Source organism: Neovison vison, chromosome 1 (assembly GCF_020171115.1).
Source record: "Neovison vison isolate M4711 chromosome 1, ASM_NN_V1, whole genome shotgun sequence".
Lineage (NCBI taxonomy): Eukaryota > Metazoa > Chordata > Mammalia > Carnivora > Mustelidae > Neogale > Neogale vison.
The window spans coordinates 8,844,402-8,856,259 of NC_058091.1; the positions used below are offsets into that span (position 1 = coordinate 8,844,402).

The 11,858-nt window shown below is 53.4% G+C and overlaps 1 protein-coding gene across 2 annotated transcripts in view; it reads right to left on the reverse strand.

Moving 5' to 3' along the window:
• The window catches only part of SYTL3 (synaptotagmin like 3), a 73,374-nt gene that overhangs the window by 1,115 nt on the left and 60,401 nt on the right, over positions 1-11,858 (reverse strand). For both annotated transcript variants that reach the window (XM_044242953.1, XM_044242962.1), the window contains 5 exons: positions 8,323-8,425; positions 4,588-4,758; positions 2,421-2,526; positions 1,356-1,458; positions 273-478 (listed from right to left, as the gene is read on the reverse strand). In XM_044242953.1, the coding sequence (XP_044098888.1) occupies positions 273-478; positions 1,356-1,458; positions 2,421-2,526; positions 4,588-4,758; positions 8,323-8,425 (689 nt within the window). The remainder of the gene's footprint in view (positions 1-272; positions 479-1,355; positions 1,459-2,420; positions 2,527-4,587; positions 4,759-8,322; positions 8,426-11,858) is intronic.

An 11,858-nucleotide genomic window follows, 5' to 3' on the forward strand; every position in this document is an offset into this window, starting at 1 on the left:
GACGCCAGAGACAAAAGCAAACTGTACCCTGGCCATTTTGAGGCCTGTAATTTTTGTTTCTTAGCAGATCTAAATCTGATGTAAGTGGCTGAAACACTTGGCTGTATTACCGCTCCATGCGGCAGCCTCCAGTTACGGTGAGAGAGGCCGTTTCCAAGCTAGTTAAATCACCTGCCAACGTGGAAGCATGACTGTCTTTTCAGTGGTCACCATGTAAGATCTCTGTGAAGGATAAAACATGCCACTTAGGCCCGATAATCTCTCAGACTTACCAGAACTGAGCCTGGCTTCTCCCAGCAAGCGGTCGTTCACACCAAAGATGGCCTGGTCCCAGACAGTTAATTCCAGGCTGGACTGTCTCAGCTGGGAAGGGCTCACGCCATTGAACACGAAGGAGTGCTTCCACTGGGGACAAGCTTGCTTCTTCGCGACTGGGGACTTCAGGTGCAGTTTCTGTTGGTCTGGCAGAGTGAGACAGCTGCAGGAGGGAGGGAGACAGTGGCTGTGGAACGCCGGCCCTGCCCGGCCCCCTCCCCTGGTGGTGCCGGCTGTTGTGGGACCAAGGGCTAGATCTACTCCAAAAGAAAAATTCTAAGGAGCGAGAATGCGAATCCCAAGATTGGCCATGTGACCTCTCCCTAGGATGTTCCGGATTTAGGGCTGAATTCACCAGACGCAGGGATCCCAGGCCACTGTGCCCTTTGTCTTAATCCCCCTCCTTGACCACCAGGCAAAGCATGGCTTAGACTTAGACCTGCTACTTAGGGACCAGGACTCTGCACACACATTCTCTCACTTTAACCGTGTTCTCAGGAAATGAGAAAGGCCGCATAACTTGCTCAAGGTCCTGCAATAGTGGCAGAGTGAGGACAGGAATGCAGATCTTGGCATGGTAAGCCAGCCTTTCCCATTATGTCACTCACCAGGGACACAGTAGCTCTGTATAATTAATGGTGTTTGCTTGACTTTTGGAGACACCGACAACACCCCGACGGTAAGAATGGCATAAGCAGAGCCTACCTTACTGTTCATCCAAGAGGAGATGCTCAGACAGGGGAACAGTACCAAGCACACTGCTTTCTCCAAGCTCTGAGTCAGAAAATGCCGATGTAGTAACAAGGACCTAAAAGCTCTGGGTTTCAGGTTAAAATACAGTGTTCTGCATCTAGCCTCAGCAGGGCTAAATCCCACGAATTATTGGAAATCAGAGTCTAACACACTGTTGGATTTTCAGGGAAAAGCTAAGATACAAGTTCAGAATGGCTTGCACTTTTTGGTGTTTGCTGTAGTTTCTAGGACCATGTTGTCTGTATGTACAGATTATCAGCAAACAGTTGATTACATATTCTACTTACCCCTTAACAAATGAGTTTAGGGTGCCATCTGACCGCACCGGCAAATTTTTGGCTCCCAGCACGACCAAACAAAGCTGGCCATTAGGGGATGGCCCATCTGTCCCTGGAAGGAAAGCCGGCATTTGCTGTGAGCCCTGCTTCACACAGAGCCTGCAATGCCATCACCCCAAAACTGACAGCGGGAGCCTGTATGACAGCCTTGAGAGCCCAAGAGATCAGACAGGAAGAGTTGTCTATCCATGGGGGAAGGCGCTGCTGGCGCTGCCCACAAGCTGTCCCCCTGCAAGGCCAACACGATGATGGGGTGGTGGGGTCGCCCCCTAAAATCCTGAGAAGCTACAAAGATAATAGGGAGCTGTGGAGAGGTAGGATGTAGAGGTTTTAGTCGAGGGCAGGCAGTGGTTTTGGGGAAAGGAGGGGCCCTGAGACTCCTGTTCTAGGGTGCTGGCCACTGGGGGCCCCGTGAGTTCTGGCAGCAGACTCTTCCTCTCTCTGGCAAATAAGAGATCACTAAATACATCACGGGATTCTGTGTTCTTTCTTCACCACCTTCTCTTCCACCCACTCCACTTTTCTTCAGTAAAATCTCCCATTAGGTCCTCGAGAACCTGTCCTTGATCGCTTCTCTTGCTGGGCAGCAGCTCATGGAACTTGGGAGCGGGGATGCATTCACTCAGTGTGGCAGGCCCCTGCGCCTCGATATGCGCTCTCGGTTCCCAAGGAGTCCCCCTCCCAACTAATGCAGGTGGCTATGGGAGCGCTCCCTCTTCCAGAGGACTGGCAGCGGGACTGTCCGAGCCAGGCCCCTGGGAGGAAAGCCCCCGAGCTGGTGTCCTAAGAGCCCTGCAAAGTGGTCATCAAAGACCTGGACTGCTCTGGTCCCCTGTTCCCTTCCAAACCATGGATCCCAAGAACCCACTTTCCAGGCTGAGCTTTACAAATCTTGGCAAGTTACTGGAGCGCCGCAGGATTAGTGGGTGGCAGCAGGGAAGCTCTCAGCCCACCTGCTGTTCAGGCTTTGGAGATAGTGACAGATGGACATTCATGGGGCTGGAGGCTGCCTACCTTCTTGGGTCTCCTGGAGCTTTCTGGGCCCTGTAGGGAAGACCAGTTTGGCCCGGACTGCAAGTTCTCCATTATTGGAAAGAAAGCTCTCTTCAAGTTTCTCTGCCTGGAGGAAAGAGTCAGAACTCAGAGGCGGGATTCCTCAGCCCCAGAACTCTTTGGGCTCCTCTGATTGCCCCAGCTCTGTCCGTAAGTGCCCCACATCCGCCCCCCCCCACCCTCACTCTGCAGGCTGGACTAGATGTGCCCGTGGCAGGACTGGTCTTTCTTCCACCCTGTGCCTTGACGAAGTGAGGGGTACTCAAAGGCTCTGGCACATTCCCATAGAATAGTCCTAGGAAAACTTGCACCCAGCCAGAGTTTGAAGAAGGTGAATAAAATCGAGCCCCCGAGGGGCACCTGGGTTGTTCCGTGGGTTAAAGCCTCTGCCTGGCTCAGGTCACGATCCCACAGTCCTGGATGGAGCCCCGCACCGGGCTCTGCTCAGCGGGGAGCCTGCTTCCCCCTCTCTCTCTGCCTGCCTCTCTGCCTACTTGTGATCTCTGTCAAATAAATAAATCAATCTTAAAAAAAAAAAAAATCGAGCCCCTCTAGCTCAGTGGACTCAGCAAGGACTCCTAGGAGAGGCGGGGCTGGCCTCTGTCTGCTCTGCAGTGACTCTGCTTGGGCTCTGACTGCCTCCCAGGAAGGAGGCTGGCCCTCACGTGCCAGATGAAATAAAGTTGCCTCTACCCTCAGCTTCGGGAACCCGGTGCTAACCCCATGGGCTCCTCCTGTAGGGGCTGAGGGGGCAGGTCTGTAAGCAGAACACTCCCAATCCAGCCAGAGGGTCTATAGCTGGTGTTAGGAAGGGTGTCTTTCAGCCCGGCACCTTCTGCTCCTCTTCCTCTTCCCAGCAGCCTTGTGGCGGGCTAATCTTGTCCTGAGCAAGGGCCCTAGAGGGAACAGATGGGCAGGGCACCCAAGTATAGGATCCTGGGGGAAAGCACACAGGCAGGGAAAATCATGAAAAGTGAAAATCAGGAAAGCCTCCATGGAGGAGGTGAGATTTCAGCTAAGTCTTAGGCACACCGTGTCTGGAAGAAAGCATGCCAAGTAGACATCCCAAGTGGAGCCCGAGGACAGGTTCTGAGGAAGGGTCAGTATGGGGGCCCGGAGTGGGGCCGGGGCTGTGCAGAGCAGTGTAGAGGGAAAGGGACAGGAGGGGTGGGACAGGGCACCTCCCAGGCAGGAGAACCTTGGGCTTGACGAGAGTGGAGCCGGAAATCAGAGACCTGGCATCATCTCCCTGGCTTCAGAGAGGGCGGGGAAGGGGAGACGGCAACAGAACCTGGGCCAGGCCTGGGCCAGCCTCAGCCTCGCTGCCAGACTTTGCTGGGACTGGCGCAGCGTCCTCATTTCTTAGGAGATGACGGAGCCCGCGCTTCCTCCTCCCTCATTATCTCATCCGTCCTCTCTCCCAATCTTGGATCTTGGCAGAGAAAGTGCAAAGCAGTTGCTCCAAGAAGTGCCAGCTTTCTCCCCAGGCTCTCCCCTTACCGGCACAGCCTGGGAGCAGAAGCTCCTCCTCCCGAGGCCTCCCTGGCGGCCCGCCCTAAAATCCCTGGCCCTGAAATCCCTGGCGGTCAGGGCAGCCGGGCCCTCCTGACAGCATCTGGCCCAGCTGTTCTCAGCTGTTACCGCTCTGGGAGCGCCCTGGCCGGGCATGTAGAAACCAGAGTGGCCCGCACGACCAGGGCAGGCTGACCTGCGCAGGCCGTAGACTCCAGTGGCGGCAGCAGTGAGCCCAGGGCTCCCCCACTGGAACCAAGTGACCCTGAATTTGGGGAGAGGAGCATGTGGGCCCCCAGGGCCATCACAAGAGGCCTAACCCCCTAGACCTGACCCAGGCTGGTGCTCGGGCTACACTAGGAAGGGGCTCTTGGGTACTTGAGCGAACCTGAGCAGGAAAAGCCCCCTAACCACCCCCCTGCCCAGGAGAGCCTGGTGCGGAGCCTTTCCTCCCTAAGTTCCTACTGAAGAGTCCCAGCCAGGCAAGTCTAAGGCGTCCCAGGGTAGGTTTTCTCAAATCCCTTTGAGAAGGGAGTTCTGCTTTCCTGGGCCGCGGGTTGGGGGGTAGGGGGATAAGGAGGGTGGGGGGGTAGCCCACTATCAAACCACACCGCACCTTGGCCCTCAGTGGATACCAGCAGAAACACTGTGTTGCGCTGTCTTTGAAGTGCCATGTGGCCAGAGGGATGGTCACCTCTCCAAGAAACACCCTCCGGGCGAGCGTGCCCAAGTGCCACACAGAGACCTGCAACCTCCGGGTCCCCAGCTGCCAGGGCTCCACCTGGTACTGCAGAGGCAGAAGAGAAGCAGTCAGTCTGGTTCTCGGCCCCCAGCCCCCAGGCCCGCAGCTCCCCCGGGACCCACAGCCCCCTGGGACCCGCAGCCCCCCGGGACCTGCAGGGGCCTTCCTCCTGCTGGCTGGAGCCAGCATCTCGGTGAGGTCAGGGTGGGCCGTGCAGCTTGGAGTGGTGTTGGGGGGTGGGCTCTGCTTTCTCAGTCACAGAACCACCTCGCCCACCAGCCCTGTGGCCGCGCTCTGCCTGGGGGAAGGGCTGGGCAGCAGCAGGGTCCCTTCCCACAGTCCAGACCTGCCCCCTAGGCAGGGAGGAAGCCTCTCCTCCGACCGAAGCCAAGCTCCGTCCCAGCTCAGGATCTGAACTGACCTGGCCTGAGCTGTCCAGAAATACTGAAAACTAGGGTTTGGGTTTTGGTTTTTCAATGTAAAGCATGAGTTTTTAGCATGGGCATTTGCCTAGACAGACAACGCATGGAGGGCAGGCAGGCCCGCACGGGCACTCAGGGTCGCCCAGAGCTGTTTCTTCACTGTCCCCCCCCCACCCGCATAGGAGTCTCAGCGCAGTCAGAGGACAAGGAAATTCCCGGCTCCAGCCGAGGGTGGGTCTCTGCTCCCACAGGCACTAGAGGTCAAGGCCCTGGCTGGGGGAGAGTGCCCGTGCCCTTCCCGAAGGCCAGGGGCACAGCCCGGTTTCCCAAGAGCTGCTGACTCCACTCAGCCTCTGTGAGCCTGCTCCAAGCCTATCTGTCGGATTTTCTCAATAACAACAAAAAGGTGACGCTTTACTGAATGCTTGTTTCGTACCAGGCTTTTGGTTACATCGCTCCTTCGCCTCCAGGAGCGTCCGGAGGTCAGTGTCAGCAATCACCAGTCTACGGGGAAACACCCCGGCTCGGGCTCCGAAGCTCTCTGCTGGGGTTAGCATCCTGGTTCCTCCCGGGACCGCCTGTCACGCTGTAAGGCGGGACCTCGCCCCCCTGAGAGCAGCCACACGGGTTGCCTGAGACTCCTCTGATGCCCCCAGTGGCCTTCCACAGGCGTGTGGAGAGGCTGTAACTTGTCTCCCTCCGTCTCCCAGCCAGCGACAGCCTGCAGCCCGGTCTGCCCGGACCTCCCCCAACACACGGGCCAGCGAACACCCCCCTGGGCCAGGCTGCCTTGCCCACTTGCCCCTCCTTTTCTTCCCTCTGGGATTATCTGCGCCCATTGTGGTCCGAAGCCACATCCCTCTACCTCCTTAGGCTGATTTTCAGTCCGTTTCCCTCAAGTCGATGGCCCATTGCTTTTTATTTTTAATCTATTTTTCGTTTTAAAGATTTTATTTTTTTTAGTAATCTCTATACCCATTGTGGGACTTGAACTCACAACCCTGAGATCAAGGGTCGCACGCCACCCTCTCAGTCAGGGTCCCTGTCTGACTCTGCCCTGCATCCCTTTCTCGGTCTGTCTTTCACTCCGAGTTACCCAGTTGCTGCCTTCACGGCCGCAGGGTCAGTCAGCTGCTCAGGCCACCGACGCGGGCGCCGCACCTGCTCTCCTGAGAACGCACTGTCCCAGGGAGGGTCGCTGCCCATCCCCCGTGCCCACCCTCCTGGGGCCGCCGCATCCTCTGCGTCCGCCTGTGCTGGGCGCAGCCCTGTCCCCCGCTCCCTCAGAAGTGCAGGTGTGTCTGTCAGGGGTCCTGGCCCGCGAGTGGTCCCCCTCTGACAACAGGACTTCTCCTTCTGGCTGACTGAATCCCTTTGTTTAAACGGACCATTTCCCCATCGCGATCCCAGCAGGCTGTGGGGTTGCCACCGCCTCTCCTAAGCTCCCAGCCCTACAAACACAGACATCAGCTCAGGTGTCACATTCCACCCTTCCCAGGCCCCCTGTGGTGGTCTTCATGGGGGTGCCAGCTCCCCAGGGGTGCGGGAGGCATCCCATGGCACTCCCCCTAAAAACCTGGAGGATCAGTTTCTAGATTTTAGACTAGATGCGGGACGTGGACTCTCTTCAGTGTATCTAGAAAGTTCTCCGGGACAACTGAACTATCCACGATGTACTGGATAAAAACCGATGGATAAAAATTTTAGGAGATTTCTTTTAGATTCTGCCTGCATTTTAAATCAGGTAGTAAAAACTTTAAACATAAAAAAAAAAACCCGGTGGCTCAGTGGGTTGAGCCGCTTCCTTCGGCTCGGGTCATGATCTCAGGGTCCTGGGATCGAGTCCCGCGTCGGGCTCCCTGCTGAGCGGAGAGCCTGCTTCTGCCTCTCTCTCTCTCTCTCTCTCTCTGCCTGCCTCTGCCTACTTGTGATCTCTCTGTGTCAAATAAATAAATAAAATCTTTAAAAAAAAAAAAAATCAAACCATATAATATCTAAGATTCACACTCAATCCTCAACTTCAACTCATTTCATAAATGTGAACTATTTGTTTCCCCGTTCAGTACAAAACACCTTAATTAAATGTACAATGAGTGATTCTGGATATGAACTTAAAATGTAGGAGGGGGCACACAGCTTTTCAAAACTCAGCAGATTCGTGAGTAAAACCACAGGAAGACCAGTGTCTACTGACTTGCTTCCCGGGGGTTCTCAGATGGTGATCTCTTCGGCCCTGCCCACGTCTGTTGAATCATAGTCTTTTTAAAAAATCCTCGGGGGGAGTCCCAGGACCATAAATCTTGTGAAGGTCTGTCTCCCAGTCCATCACGAGCTAGAGCCGTACTTATAAATACTCTCTAAGCCTCAGTTTCCCTGTTGGTAAACGAGGATTCTTATACTTAGCTCAGCGGGCACAGAAAGCACTTGGCCACAGCAGGGAGGGACACAGAAAACAATGGCTTTTATTATTTAACAAATGGGACTCCCGCCAGCTGGCCAGACAGTCCCCCACTGAGTGTTCAGGAATGGCCCTACTTGCCAAGGAAGGCAAACCAAGCCCTCTCCTTGTGCAGCCTTGACATGTGGGGTTGCTGGGCTGCGCAGCCCTGACCGGGTACGTCCCTGAGCATCTGGATGGTTCTTCCACACCTACCTCTGCCCCACAACCCAAACCCTATTTCTTAGCACCAAAGAAAGTGAAAACCCAAACAATTCCTCTATAAAATGTTTTTCATAAGTGGACTATTTATTTTTCATAAAAGAACAAGCACCCTAGGGCTGCCCGATTATTAGAATAAAGAAGCACTTTCGTGAAGATAGTAACTCGGGAGTCGACAGGGGAGCCTGCTTGAGAGCACCTCTCTGAGAGTCATAAAAATTCAACAGGACAAACCGATTTTAGAGACTGAGAGGCGGCCAGGTTCTTCTTCACCCCTTTCTCAGTAATCATTAATCAAGGGCCATTCTCAAGCCCGCCAGACTCGGCACTTTTCCTGTACAAAGGCTGAAATTTATTTTCTACCAAATTGCCACTGATTGACTGAGCCCTACAGAAACATATAAGTGTCTGTGCTTATATTTAACTGACTCAAGAGTTTAGAGGAACACTCCGCTGGACTCCGGCCCCGGGTGCCCAGCCTGGGACGGGCAGACTTTGCACACGAATATTTGTTTGTCCAGCCAGTACCTTCAAGGTCTCCTGGAAGGTTGGGTCCACCGTGTTCTTCTGGACTCCAGTCTTGCGCTTTCCCTGGGAGGATCTGTCGGGCAGCAGATAGGTCTTGACGTACCTAGTGGTCAGACACAGACAGGTCAAGGTGATAGTTCAGTGAGGGGTTGGGGAGGGTGTGGGCAGGGGGACAAAGGGTTCAGGAGGAGGAGAATCAGACCTCAGCATTTTCTTTACCCTTCTTCCCATGGGACTGGGGGTTGACAAAAAGGGCTTGGTGGGGAACAAGGATAGCGCTGGGTGCACACCTTCTGGCTTACTCAGTCTTTGGCCAGAATCCTCTGGAACATTCCTGGAGGTGTAACGCTCCCTTGCTTTCCTCCTGCCCTCCCCCTTGAATCTACATCGCTCATTACCTGTGATGATTTGGGAGATGACCACAGACCCAGCGGCTGGGCTGTGGGGGCTCCACGGTGGCAGGTTAGAGAACCTGCCTGGATGTGGAGGTCCTGGGCCAGCTTGTTCTCCCTCCACCCATCACCTCCTCCCACCCGCCGGAAAAAAAAAGTGGGAAGAGGAAGTATAAGCCTCACCCTTTACTTGGCCCTTGTGGGGCCTGTCCACCTGCATTCTCCCCATCCCCTGAAATCCTGTTCTAGACTGACCCCTCCAGGGAGGTCCCAACGCTGCCCTTCCTGGCTCACAGCTTCAGCGATAGCAATGACTACTTGTTCCGGTCACAGCTGGATCCTGTGTTTTTGTCCGTTCTGACAACCTCTGCCTCTTGACTGGAGAACCTACGTTATTCACCTTGAAAGTGACTACTGATCAGGAGGGACTTACTTCTGTCATTGGCTACTTGTTTCTGCATCCCTTCTAGCTCAGGGTCTCCCATTTACTGCAGTACTATAGTCATTCTTCTCTGTTTATTTACTTTTTAAAGATTTATTTTAGAGAGAGAGAGACAGAGAAAGTATGTGAGTGGGGCGAGGGGCAGACGGAGTGCGACGCAAGCAGATTTCCCCATGGAGCGTGGAGCTGGAGGCAGGGCTCCATCTCCCAACCCCGAGATCATGACTGGAGCCAAAACCAAGAGTCAGTTTAACCAGTGTAACCAACCGAGCTGCCCAGGTGCCCCCATATTTTTGCATTTAGCTGAATTTTATGATAAAATGTTTAAATTCCATTCTCTTTTCTTTTTGTATATGTTCTGTAGCTGTTTTCTTGGTGCTCACCAAGGGGATTACATCTCCTATCCTAGAGTTATAAGGCTCTACTTTGAATTTTTACCATCTTAAGGTCAATAGCAAACAAAAACTCTGCTCCTTCCTGGTGCCAGCCTTACCTCGTCACATTGATGAGGTTGCGAAACGACGCCTTCCTACCCTGGGTAGCCAACATCACAGACTAACCCTTCTTTTAAGTGTGTTAGTCTCTTAAGTTAGGTCAAAGACAAAGTGTGGAATTACAGATCAAAGTTATAGCAGTAATTAGAGACAAATAATTTTTAAAAATATGTAAGATGCAAGTACACAGCACTGTTAAACAGTACTAGCTTTTTGGGGGGGGCATTTCTCTTTTTTTTTTTTCTTTCTGTTTTTTTTTTCAATTTATTTATTTTCAGAAAAACATTATTCATTATTTTTTTCACCACACCCAGTGATCCATGCAAGCCGTGCCCTCTATAATACCCACCACCTGGTACCCCCACCTCCCACCCACCCCACCCCACCCCGCCACTTCAAACCCCTCAGATTGGACTCTGAAAAACAGTACTAGCTTTTATCACTGCCCGTGTCTTTTTTTTTTCCCCAATTTATTTATTTTCAGAAAAACAGTATTCATTATTTTTTCACCACACCCAGTGCTCCATGCAAGCTGTGCCCTCTATAATACCCACCACCTGGTACCCCAACCTCCCACCCCCCCCGCCACTTCAAACCCCTCAGACTGTTTTTCAGAGTCCATAGTCTCTCATGGTTCACCTCCCCTTCCAATTTACCCAAATTCCCTACTCCTCTCTAACGCCCCTTGTCCTCCATGCTATTGGTTATGCTCCACAAATGAGTGAAACCATATGATAATTGACTCTCTCTGCTTGACTGATTTCACTCAGCATAATCTCTTCCAGTCCCGTCCATGTTGCTACAAAAGTTGGATATTCGTCCTTTCTGATGGAGGCATAATACTCCATAGTGTATATGGACCACATCTTCCTTATCCATTCATCCGTTGAAGGGCATCTTGGTTCTTTCCATAGTTTGGCGACTGTGGCCATTGCTGCTATAAACATTGGGGTACAGATGGCCCTTCTTTTCACGACATCTGTATCTTTGGGGTAAATACCCAGGAGTGCAATTGCAGGGTCGTAGGGAAGCTCTATTTTTAATTTCTTGAGGAATCTCCACACTGTTCTCCAAAGAGGCTGCACCAACTTGCATTTCCACCAACAGTGTAAGAGGGTTCCCCTTTCTCCACATCCTCTCCAACACTGCCCGTGTCTTTGCTTTTCCTGTGGTCTTTCTTTCCGCACATGCCCTTGACTTGCTGTCTGACCTCCCATTCCACCTTGGGGGGGCACCCTTGAGCATTATTTCTTGCAGGACAAAGACTCTCCGCTTTTATGTCTTAGTTTCTCCCCCACGTTTGAAGAACAGCTTTGCCAGATATAGGATTTTTGGTTGACAGGGTCCCCGCCCCCACTTAGCCCTTTGACTCTATCTACTAACTGCCTCCTCGCCTCTAAAGGATCTGCGGAGAAATCTGCTGCGAGTCCTCCTCAGGACCCCGGATGGGAAGGGGGGCCCAACAGCTGGAGGAGATGCTGCAGCGGCTGCCTGCCTCTGGGTCTGCTCCTCTGTGATCAGAAGCTGCGGTCTGCAGCCAGAGCACACAACCCTCGTATCTGGAGGACAAAATCCTTTTTTTTTCCCCCACACTGACCCCGGCACGCCGTGCGTAAGTGGCTCCCGGCACACTGGCACAGCTCCCTGCCACCTTGGGGAAGAGCGGATATTGACTGAAATTAACCCCAGTGAACCGGCCAAGCGTTCCGCTGGAAGCTGCAATCCTCCAAGAGACGGCAGTTCCGAGGCGCTTTCGCGAGACAGCTTCTACCAGTGCAGTCACTGTCTTACAGGGGGAGACCACTTCCTAGGGCTTCCCATCCTGTCACCCTCCCAGAATCCTCTCTGGGCTGTTCTTCTTTTAAAAAGTGTTGAGTATTATTCCAGTGAACATTTCACCGATGGGCAACTCAGTTTGACCCTACCGTGGCTTGATTTTGTGGAGGTGGGGAGAGTTGGAGTAGTCCCTGCTCTGGGGCTAGAGAAACCCTTCAGCTGCCTCCCATAATGCCCTGGGTGTTCAGCAGTCTCCACTCCCACTGGTCAGAGCTCCCACCTTCCCCAGCATTGTGCCACGCCGGTGGCTCACCACCCCCCGTAACCGTCCTGTGACAGACCTCATGAAATCTTGTCCTGTGTATGAGCCCTGAGTATCTGGCCAAAGCCTCAAGGGGGTCCCCGTGCGGAGTTTTAGGTCCACTTCTCTGT